The sequence below is a fragment of the Vipera berus genome, assembly GCF_964194415.1.
Source record: "Vipera berus genome assembly, chromosome: 14".
Classification (NCBI taxonomy): Eukaryota; Metazoa; Chordata; class Lepidosauria; order Squamata; family Viperidae; genus Vipera; species Vipera berus.
In genome coordinates this window covers 12048072-12059767 of record NC_138217.1, presented here as the reverse complement: position 1 = coordinate 12059767, position 11696 = coordinate 12048072, and the positions used below count along the sequence as shown (strand labels likewise).

General features: G+C 48.6%; 2 protein-coding genes across 3 annotated transcripts in view; one reads left to right on the top strand and one right to left on the bottom strand.

The window, feature by feature from the left end:
* SLC35E4 (solute carrier family 35 member E4) overlaps positions 1–8954 on the bottom strand; it is a 10282-nt gene extending 1328 nt beyond the window's left edge. The window contains exons 1-2 of one of the 2 annotated variants that reach the window (XM_081338879.1): positions 7476–8954; positions 6234–6659 (exon numbers count right to left, since the gene is read on the bottom strand). In XM_081338879.1, the coding sequence (XP_081195005.1) occupies positions 6238–6659; positions 7476–8115 (1062 nt within the window). In that variant the 5' untranslated portion in view covers positions 8116–8954 and the 3' untranslated portion in view covers positions 6234–6237. Of the gene's footprint in view, positions 1–4743; positions 6660–7475 lie in introns of those variants that run through there. The other variant, XM_081338878.1, reaches the window with a different exon arrangement.
* DUSP18 (dual specificity phosphatase 18) lies at positions 1259–3320 on the top strand. Its single transcript, XM_081339416.1, has 2 exons — positions 1259–1292; positions 2194–3320. Exon 2 carries the CDS (start codon positions 2253–2255, stop codon positions 2817–2819), a length of 567 nt encoding a protein of 188 aa, XP_081195542.1. The 5' UTR covers positions 1259–1292; positions 2194–2252; the 3' UTR covers positions 2820–3320.
* Positions 8955–11696: the final 2742 nt, after the last annotated feature.

Sequence of the window (11696 nt, the reverse complement as noted above, 5' to 3'; positions counted from 1 at the left end):
AGGGAGGCAACAACAGCTAGCAAGTGCCCTCAGGGCCAGCAACACTTTCCCCCACTTAGAACAATGTTTCCCAACCTTGGCTAACTCCTTCAAGATGTCTAGGCTTCAACACCCAGAATGCCCCACATCATTGACCCCACCCGTCTTTCTTCCTAGGTACCCTTCGCAAATTTTCACGCCACTGGGGAGACAAAGACAAGTGAAGGGTCTCTGGGAAGGCACCTTTGCAAAGGTAAGGGTTTTCAAAAAGGGGGCGGGCTCTGTCTGGGATGCCCAGGCTAAAAAACGTCCCATTGGCTGAGACCCAGACTGAAAAAAAGGCATCTGTCTAGACTCTAAAGGAAATAAATAAAAATATGTTGAGGGAAAAAATAAAGATTTCTGCCCTGGTGCCTGGTCCATGGGCATCTCAAAGCTGTAACAGTATGTAACTCTATATAGATGAGGTTGAGAACCACTGGCAGAATGTATGGCCCTCAGACAGACACATATCATAGGATCCTAGGGCTGGAAGGGACCCTAGAGGTCTTCTAGTCCAACCCTCTGCTCAGGCAGGAAACCCTACACTATTTCAGACGAATGGTTGTCCAGTCTCTTCTTAAAAATCTCCAGAGATCAGCCATTACACTGGTTAATTGCTCTCACTGTTAAGGAGCCTTATACTACACATACCCATATACATACACACTCATATGTATACATGTATAGATGTATACATGTCGACTTACAACAGTTCATTTAGCGACTGTTCCAAGTCATAACGGCCCTGGGGAAAAAAAGATTCACGCTTATGACCATTGTAGCCTCCCCGTGGTCATGTGGTGATTCACATTCAGATGCTTTAACAGCTGTCACATATTTTATGACAGTTGCAATGTCCTGGAGTCACGTGATCCCCTTTTGCGACCAACTGACATTTTTATTATACATTTTTATCCTTCCAAGGTGGGCAAAATTAACTGTTCAGGGGAAAACAAAGAAATATCCTTGGGTATGTCCAGGGCTTTTTTTCTCATAGAACGCTCAGAACGGAGTTCCGGCACCTTTTCTGGATGGAACCTTGTAGGGTAGGCAAGGCGGGTTGTATGACACGTGTGTGAGTTCCGGCACTTTTTTCTTTTACAAAAAAACCACTGGGTATGTCAAATGTGTTTTTCCGTTCCTTCCTTGCTTCGACTTTATTGGAAGACGACCCTTATGATGTCCCAGGAGAAAAAGCATCCCAGCTCCATTTGATTGGGGACTTCAGTAGATGCTGCTGGCCTTTATCCCAGAACGGATGTGACGTGCAGGTACCGGCCAGGTGGTCTCGTAAGACAAGGCTCTCTCCCCCCAGTAATAGGAGTTGTGTTCCCACCATGCACATATCCTTTGAGTAGTCAGGATAAGGAAGTAGTCAGGATAAGGACTTACATGGCAAAATGAATTCTCTAAGCTGTTTGGTTTGCCAATTTTCCTTCCCACCGTGAAAGCAAATCCTGGCAACAAATGAATCCATCGCACCATATAAATCCTGCAGAAAGCAGAAAATTAGATAAATTGATCTCCAGCATGTCCCTTCTGGTCTTAACAATTCCTGGATGGATTAATCACCTGTCTTTCAGACGGGCAATCAACCAACCCTTCAGCTTCTAAAGTTTTAAATTGGAAATCACACAATTTGCAGCACAGATTGAAAAGACAGACACATACATAGCATGTTTAGCATATACATGCTAAACTCGACAGGGTGAGGAAAATTATATAAATGTGCAGCAAACCAATTACAGTATGGCTTACTGTGATGTGGCAACCAACAGATAGTCCTCAACATACAAAGGGCTACAAAGAGGAGGAGGAGGAAGAGGGTTGGGTCCTTGATGCTGAGTTGGCTCGTTTTCTTGCAGATGTTCCATGACCCAAACTAGATAACATCATCACTAGCTCTAATGATGTTACCTAGTTTGGGTCATGAAATATCTGCAAGAAAATAACCCAGCTCAGAGAGCACCAAAGACCCCACCCTCCTCCTCCTCCTCCTCCTCTCTGCAAACCCCATTCCCTTCTAGCACTGATGAGGTTATCTAGTTTGGGTCAGGAAGCGTCTCCAAGGAAACAAAGCTCAGAGAGGACCAAAGGCCCAGCGGTGGTCCTGCTTCTTTCCATCGATGGTTGAGAATTCCCCTTCCCTTCTTCCTCTCTTTTTTTCCTCAGCTCATCACTGAAGCGAAAATGATGTCTTCCACTGAAACGGACATCTAAAGCTCGCCTTAATGAATGCAGCTTTTGGCGCCCTGCCCATCCTTTTTAGGAACCCGTCGATCTACGGCTTATCCCGGATCACCAACAGCCTTTTCATCAGCAATGGAGAGGCGGCCAACAACAAACTTTTCCTCTATGCGAACCGCATCACCACCATAATTAACGCCACGGTGGAGGTGGTCAGCACCTATTTCCCAGACATTTACTATGTCCACGTCCCTGTCCTGGACTGCCCCACCGCTCGAATTTATGACTTCTTTGACCCCGTAGCTGATAAGATCAACGCCGTGGAACAGAACCAGGGCCGGACCCTGGTGCACTGCGCAGCGGGCATCAGCCGCTCGGCTGCCCTCTGCATCGCCTATTTGATGAAATATCACTCCATGTCTCTGTCGAACGCCCACGCCTGGGTGAAGTCCTGCCGGCCCGTTATCCGCCCAAATCTCGGTTTCTGGGAACAGCTGATCGAATACGAGTATAACCTCTTTGGGAAAAACAGCGTCAAGATGGTCCAGTCTCCTTTGGGTCTGATTCCTGACCTCTACGAAAACGAGGTCAGATTCATGATAGCCCTGTGAGAGAGCCAGCATGGGTGCGCACCAGCCAAGGCGTGTTTGCCTTCATGGAGCCAAGCCCCGATCGAAATAAATCCATGCACAACACAAAGTGGGGCTTGGCAACCACCTTGGTTGGCCCTGAAGGATCTTCTGCTTTTTTTTCTTTTCCGTAAATAAAAACAACGGATATTGGAAGGAAAAAAATATTTGACACCATTAGATTTGCTCTTTCTTTACTTTGGGCTCCGGAATAAATCCTGCAGCAAAAGTCTTGGCTGTTTGGATCGATGTGGCTTCTTGGTGGGTTAGGGGTTCAACAGAGCAGCCTGTGGTAGACCTTTGGCCGAGAAAAATCCCTTTTATGAACTTTTGCTGCGTTTTCTCCAGCCGTGTTAGGATAACTGCAGGCAGACTTTCTAACGCCTAAATTCCTTCCCTGCTTAGAAGGAAATATGTCCGACTTTCCCGTTCAGCCTTCTGGCTGCTTTAATATAAAGGATCCTCCAATAATAATTCATTGACTTGGGCATGTAGCAGTTTGGTGTTATTAAATATTTCAACTTAAATGTATTAGACTGCTTGTGTTTAATGGTTCACTTTGACCAACAGCTCTCCCATCCCTCTTTGTGGTATTGTTGAGCAGACCACCATTTTTCCCTGCTGGGCTGGGAGGGATGGTGGAGGGGCTATTCAAGAGATTGTTCAACAATCAAAGAGACTGTTCTTAGCTGTCTCGCTTTGACAAGACACACCAGCACTGCTGATTGCAGAAAAGTCCCAGGTTTATTTTTAAGACTAAGGAAAACTTGAACCTCAAAATTTAGAGCAGTGTTTTTCACTGGCTTCTTTAAGATGCAGAGATTTCAAATCCCAGAATTCCCTAGTCAGGGAATTCCGGTCACTTTAAATAACGTGTAAGATGTGTACTTCTTCCTTTAGCCACAAGCTTGTATTTATTTGAGAGTCACGATGAAGATATTAAGCAGCTGTTATCTCTCAACTAGGAAGTAATTCATCTAATTCTTATTTTATTTTGGCTCTGACCTGTTTAAAAGGCCGGCAGAGTCAGAGTTAAAAAAAAAAGGGAGAACTAGGAAAAATAAACAAAAAAATCCCAAACTTTCAGTGTTACAAAACCAACGGATGGTTTCCAATAACTTTTTGACCTGCATTAGCCTGTGGTGCAAAATCCATCCAATGCTGACTTATTCCTAGCTTGGTGGAATGTGGCAACGTAGCCTTGGGATCTAAGGTTGCCCAGTATGATTAACACAACGCCTTCCCCTCTTTTACCCTCCAATACAATATAAAAACTTCAAGCCAGCCAATGATTTCTTCCAGCAGAGAAAAAGTCACAATGCCAGCTGATGTTTGCAGCTCCAGCGGCTGATCGGCAGAAAGCCAGGCCCCGTTTTGCCTTGGATGCCAGCTTTTTTTTTAAAAAAGTGACAACCGTAAAAGCTCCAATCACACACAAAAGAAACAACATTTTCTTTCAGAGGGCCTGGATTGTTCAACACTGAAATGCTGCCAAAGGATGCTTTCCCCCCACCCATCCCTGTTTTTTCTTGTTTTGCAACCTTCCTGTCTGTTTTTCATTTCCACAGGCTGGATCACATGCATATTATCCAGCCTGCTTGCAAAAGCTTCTGCTTCTGGCTATTCCAGGCTGCTTAAAATGCTAGTCGGTCGTTGCTACAGCAACCAGCAGCTCCGGAAAAGGACCGTTGTTTGTCTGCACCGTGCAAAAAGCAAATTCCCCCCCCCCCCCCCGCAAGCCTTATTTTCTCCTTTTCCCAGAAAGTCATTCCTTTCCCAAAACAGTTTCTCTCGGCTGTCACTCTTTTGCAGGGGCTAGCGGCGCGTCATATTCCCAGTCCTCCCTTTTCCTCCCGGTCATCCAAGGACATCAGGCACAAATAAAGACAAAAATAGAGCTTTATTTTGAGACAAACACGAGCCGAGCCGAGCTGCTAACAAGCTGCCTGGTGCTTTATTGTCTGGGAAGGGCTTGAACCTCCTTCAAACTCTTCTGGCTCTGACGTGCAGCCTTACTTGAAACCCCCTTCCCACTGGATAGATAAGCAATCGTGGAGTTGTTTTGTGACCGTCACAAAACCAATCTCTGCCTTTGCAAGGCCTGGCCATCAAAGAAGGGACAAAGGATCACTCAACGGGAAGATGCGATTCTGGAAAAATCCCAGCCCAGGGATGACAAATGTCCCAGTTTTATCGGGAGATCCACCAAGTATTGGTTAATTCAGAAAAGAGGGAGCGAGGAGCCCAGATCTGAACTTTGATAACTTCGAATCCATGGCGGCGTTTCTCAACCTCGGCCGCTGGAAGATGGGCGACTTCAACTCCATTTATTGAAGGTTTGTCTTGGGTGCCGGCAACTTCTGGTGTCTCTGCAACCTGCAGGATTCTCACTTGGTGCCACCCAGCACGACTCCGGATCGTACTGGGATGATTCAGCAGCAAAACGCCTAATTTTTAAGCCGCAATTCTCCACTTAATTTGGCAGGAAAAACAAGCGCAAGAGAGTGGAGTTAAAAGCCTGCGGCTCGACCTTCCTATCTGGCCCTTTGCACCCCACTTAACTCCCCCCTTAGCAAAAAGGGGCCCAAATCACCTTCTTAACGCAACAGCCCTTCAAAGGCAAAGCGGCGATCCACTTCAAAATTACAGGTCCCCCACCCCCCACCTCCCTTCTCCAGAATAATAGCTTAGAATAGTCCTGGCGCCTTGTGCGGATCCCAAGTTGTCCTTCTGATGTGTTGGAATTTCAGTTGAATCCCCCAGGAATCCTTAGGAAATGGGGCAGTATCAAAATAAATAAATAAACCGTAAACAAACTCTGCAAATGATTCACTAAATCTGTAGGACCTCTTATTAAGCAGCGCTTCTCAACCGTGATTTGGGAAGACAGTAAAGCAGGAATCTCCTAACTTTAAAAAAAACCCAGAAACAAAGCTAAAACTTTCTGGCATCTTGTATATTTGTGAAAAATCAGAATTCCCACCTGTGCTGGGCAGGCAAAAGTATTCCTAAAAACTGTTTACTGTAGTTCTTGCCCAGAATTACAAAAATGATTAAAACAACAGGGACCTCTTTAGAGAAAAAAAACTTTCTTCTCAATGGCTTTTTGGCCGAACATACACAATCTTAGATGGCTTAGGGTAAGCCCTCCAGTGGTTTGGGCTCAAAAGATGTGGTACAACCCCACTTTTGAGGTTTCCAAGCCATAAACTATGGCTCTGCTTGTTGTGCCTATTCAGCCTACAGTGGTTGACTCAACGCAAAATAGGCTTGCGCAAATGCAGGCTGTTGTTTCCCGATCCTGACCACCAACAGGATTTACAGGAGACTCCAAGCCCAGGAGAAAGAGATTATGAGCTCAAAGTCCGAAAGGCAGCTATTCCAGCCGATTCTCACCCCCTTACTCGTTTCTGGCTGGGCCCACCCGCGAGCGCCAGCAAGCGGCGATACGCTCAGAGTGATGGTACATGAGGACGCCCAGAAGAGTCAGGGCGATGCCCGCGTAGCTAAGCAAAGTCAGATGGCTTCCAAAAAGCCAATGGGAGAGAAGCAGGTTTCCCACCACGTTGAAGTTCCCCAGAACGTGGATGGTGAGGGCGGAGGTCAGTGAGAGGATGCAGAAGCTGGCCAGGTTGTAAAGGACCGAGCCCAGGCAGCTGAGCAGCACGCAGGTCCACAGGCTGGCCTTGTAGGCTAGCAGGCCCTCCCAGGCTGAACCCACCTCCATGCCCAGCGCGGCCACAAAGAGGAGGCAGAAGCTGGGCAGCGAAGTCAGGCACAGGAGCGTCAAGGAATCCAGGTGCTCTTCCTGCAAGAGGGTACCTGTGGGGCAGACAAGGGGTTCAGCAAAGCTTCAGGGAAAGGAAGTGCCAACCGTTCCGTTGGTAAATAAATGCAGCAAAAGAAACTCCTGGGACATTTTTTTTAAAACCAAGAATATCACTTTACTGATAATTCCACAGTAGGCACAGAAGTAGCAAAGCCAGTTCTAAAGTTTTTGCGTGAAAACCAGCATTGGTAAAATCCCCCTTTTTACCTCTGTGTGTGTGTGCGTGTATGTATGTATGGATGGATGGATAGGCAGAGAGCAAGATGCTTAGCAAATCAACTGTAGAACAATGTTTCTCAGCCTTGGCCGTTTGAAGCCGTGAAAAACCCTGGACGTTTTTAAGAAGAGACTGGACAGCCCTTTGTCAAAAATGGTATAGGGTTTCCTGCCTGAGCAGGGGGTTGGACTAGATGACCTCCAAGGTCCCTGCCAACTTTATTATTATTATAAAACTTTTATTCATAAAACGTGAAACTCAGTCAACTGAACACTCAAATTGACTGGCACTAATGGTTGACACGGGTTGCTGCCAGCATCCTAGGTAATCAACCGGGTAATAATAATAATAATAATAATAATAATAATAATAACAACAACAACAACAAAACAACAACAACTTATTATCATTATTATTATTATTATTATTATTATTATTATTATTATTATTATTATTATTATTATTATTATTATTATTAGAGCAGTGGACTTCAGCTCCCAGAATTCCCCAGCTGGGGGGGGTTGACGCCCACCCATCTTCGCAGGGCCACTTTTGAGGAAGCCTGCCCGAATAAGCTCCGTGCCTCACTTACTTTGCTGAATGGACTTCAGGCCTCGCAGGAAAGTGGCAGCGAAGAGGAAGCAGCATCCGGCTTGATTGAAGTGGGCCTCCCTCATGATGCTCAGGGAGGCCCCCAAGCAAATGGGGCCCATGGCCGCGTACTGCAGCGGGTGGTGGCGCTTGCCCAGCAGAAGCTCCGAGAGCGCCAGGGTGAAGAGCGGGGTGGTGGTGTAGACCATCTGGGCAAAATCCAGCTGGACGTGGTTGAGCCCCAGATTCCCAAACGCCACGCTGGCACAGAAGGTCAGGCTCAGCAGGAAAACCCGGAGCCGGGCTTTGGGTTGGAGGGCCGGAGGGCCGGACCCCCTGGCCTGCAGCCTGGCGAGGGGCCTGCCCACCACCACAGCTGTCAGCATGTGCAAGGAGGAGAGCAAGACCGGGTAGCGGAAATTGTGGATGGCGAAGATCCACTTATTCAGGCTGGACATGGTGGAGCCCGTGGCCAGCCACGTCAGGACGGTGGCCACCAAGGGCAGGGTGTGGTGCCACCGGGAAAGCAGCCTCCACCCCCAGGGCTGCCCGGGGTCTTGCTTCCAGGGCGAGATCAACCAAGCTTCGGGGCTGGCCGAGCCCATCACGGCATTGTGCTTCTTCCCCGCCGGCAGGCACATTGGGGATGGCAACGCTGGCACGGGCAGAGGTGAGTTCCTTTGCAACAGGACAAAGTCTGGAGAGCCCACCGAGGGTCTTTCCCCCCCACACACACACACCCCGGTCTGGAGCGTCCTTTCCTAGCCAAGGAGGGCTTCTCGGCTGCACCTTCTTCAGAGCTGCTCTGCCAGATCCTTCGGTGGAGGTGCTGCTGCTTCCGAGGAATCCTTCCTCTCGCCTCCTTCCTCTCCGTCCCTCCCTGTGAGTCACCGGGATCAGATTTCCTTGCCTTGCCTTGCGGTCTTCTCCCAGGCCGTCTAGAACATGCTGGGAACTCCCAGGGTGTTTGGGGTCTTGGAGACAAACAGGCTCCTCAAACGGCCAGGGCAGCCGCAGACCTCCTCATTCAGCTCCGGAGACCCTTCGGAAACGGCCCGGAATAAGCCCTCTTCTCCCCTGGTGCTGCAGCTGGGTTGCCTTCCAGCTTTCGTTGGCAAGCCCAGGCCTCACTCCCCTCCTGCAGCCGGCCGGCTTGGCCTCAGCCACGTGCGGGGAAGCGAGACAAAGTTTGGGCTGGCAGAAAGCTCCACCTTGGGGAGTGAATCAAGAGGGGACACCCTCAACCGGGAGGCCAGTCCTGTGCCAAAGCCAAGTGGAGGTTGGGGTCTGGCCAGGCCAGCTCATCAAAGGCTTGTAGCTGTGGAAATAATAATAAAAATGCAGACAGTAATGAGAAAGGAAAACCTGAGTCAAGATGTACCTAAACATCCAGTTGTCGTAGAAACCCAGCCAGCACCGAGAGACCGTGTGTCACTATCCAAGTTTAGTTTGTTACAAGGAGAAGCCACACAGCAGGGCAACATCCGTCCTTCCTCACTGTTTCTTCCCCTCCCTCCCTCCCTCCCCTCGATTGCTTAGGATGTTAACTTCAAATTGTCTTTGTGCTCTGTTCCCCATCAATGTCCACGTTCTTGTGATATTTTCTGTCTTTAGACCTGCACAAACCCTCATGATTCGGTGGAAGAGGGCTGCCATTCAGCCAAGACTCATCATCGACGTTACTTATAATCTGTTCATTAAACCTGTTGACCTATTCGGGAAACGGCAAAAATGAAATTGCAATTCGCAGCTAGCTATTCATTCATCCTGAAGACCTTCTCGGCTCTATTCCGGTCTTCAGAGGGATAGGGGTAGGATTTTGTGGCTGCCTAAGCGTCTCCTAGCTTTTTAATGAAGAAATGAAATGGAAAATACAGGAGGAGAATGGATGGATGGGAGGAAGGAAGGAAGGAAGGAAAATAAAGCAAGAAGGCAAGAAACAAGAAGGGGAGGAAGGAAGGAAGGAAGGAAGGAAGGAAGGAAGGAAGGAAGGAGGGAGGAAGGGAGGGAGGGAGGGAGGGAGGGAGGAAGAAGGGAGGAAGGAAGAAAGGAAGGAGGGAGGGAGGGAGGGAGGAGGAAGGCGGGAACGAAGAAAGGAGGGAGGGAGGAAAATAAAGCAAGAAAGCAAGAAACAAGAAGGGATGGAATGAGGAAGGAAGGAAGGAAGAGAGGGAGGGAGGGAGGGAGGAAGGAAGGAAGGAAGGAAGGAAGGAAGGAAGGAAGGAAGGAAGGAAGGAAGGAAGGAGGAATCCACAGAGCAGCAGATTTCCCACCATTGCAAAAACGGGGGGGGTCGCGTTTACCTGCTTTGCTCCGGTTCTCTGGACGGTTTCCTCTTTCCCAGCTCCAGCAATTCAAGAGAAGCCCACCTGGCTGTTCCAGGTGGTGAGTCCAAATTCAGCCGGGCGCTTCAGGAGGGCCCCTTGCTGGAGAGGCTGTCTCAGCCGCTGGAAAAGGCCCAACCTGGTCCCACTGGGTAGGGCTCCCCCCCCAGCCCCCAGCTGCCTCCTGCCTGAGGATTCTTCAGGACCAGCCTCCGTCTGCAGCTTCCCCCAAAGCCCTCAATGGAGATGGGAAAGTGAGGAGGGGAGGCGTGTCTGCACCCAGCAAGGAAACTCCAACTCAGGGGAAGAAGGTGGGGTGTTTTTCCCCCCTTCCCTCTGCACGAGAGATTTCTACTTGCAAAGAATTACTAGTCCGGCTAATCCCATCTTGGGTGTGTGTGTGTGCGTGTGTGTGTGGAAACAAACAGCCAAACAAAAGAGATCGAGCTGGTTTTCCTTTCCATTAGCACAAGGGCTGGTGAGTCACTGACAAGCTTATGCCCATAACTCTGCCTCACAAAAGGCAGGGCCCAGGAAAAAGCCACAACTCTGGCATCCGTTATCTTCCGCACACATCTCCCGGCCCCTTTGCCATTGTCTTGCCAGAAAACCAGCCACGCAAAGAGGAATTGCTAAAGGCTCCCAGTTTGCCCTGCTCCGAAAAATGGCTTCCAGGAGGTAGTGGCCAGAAAGGCAGCTCTGAGAACTGTTATCCTGAATAATGTTGGGATGGGAGAAGCCCACAGTCTTTCTTCCCAAACCCTGCGGCTGAATCATAGCCTCCTTTAATGCTTAAATTACTGTTTTCCTTACCCTGGGGGAGCACTCTCACCTGGAAAGCTAGATTGGTTCAATTTTCTTCAGTAAAATGCTTGATTTAAGAAAACCAAACCAAACCCGGAAATGTGCATTTTATTATGTGCTTATCTGACTCACTCATTTACCTCTGTTTACTCTCCTGCTCAAGCAGCGGGTTGGACTATATGACCTCCATGGTCCCTTCCAACTCTGTTATTCTAAGTCGATGTCTGCTCTATTCCCTTTGTCTGACTTTTGGAAAAGTTACTGTTTTCTTATCTCAATGCCTGTGCTATTAACTTCCCCAGGCAAGGGCTGAGTCCCCAAAGGGAAGGATGCATTTTGCAATGTAAATAAATAACGCCCCCCCCCAACATCTCTCCTTTAAAAAAAAAACTTTACCTTTGAAGGTGCCTCCATCACTGGTAACCCAGATGCAAATTCTCAGTCAATTTCTGAGCATCCTCGGGTGCACTTTAACTGTTAACTCCTTGTTCACTTCTGACCCAGATTGTGTGCATATTCTCTGCCCTGCAAACTTCTGACGCCGCTTCCCTTTCGCAACGATTTGTTCCGAGCCCAATTCGTTCTTTTTCCCCCATTCTCAATCGGGAATTTTTTTTTCCAATTTTTCACCAGAGTTACTCAGTCCTTATTCAGCCCAGTGGTTCCACACTCAGCAACTTTTGAAATGGGGGCGGGGGCTTTCATTCTCGGAATCCCCCTCGATCTTAAAGTTCCTGAGGTTCAGATTTGGTGCCTTGGCACTTATCCCTTCGGCTCGGCCCTTTTCTGATTTTAGGGGGGCTGATTATGTTAGAGGTGGCAGAGCAGATTGTTTTTACCTCTGGAAGCTGGGTGGTTTTCGAGCTACTCCAGTGGGGAGAAACAGGATGGGGTGGAAGGAGAGACAGGAGGAGGAGGAGGAGGAGGAGGAGGAGGAGGAGGAGGAGGAGGAGGAGGAGGAGGAGGAGGAGAACTGTTGGGTCCTTGGTGCTCTCTTAAGCTTCATTGTTTTCTTGCAGACATTTCATTACCAAAGTAGGCAACATCATCAGTGCTAGAAAGCAGAGGAGGGGGGAGAGGAGGAGGAGGAGGAA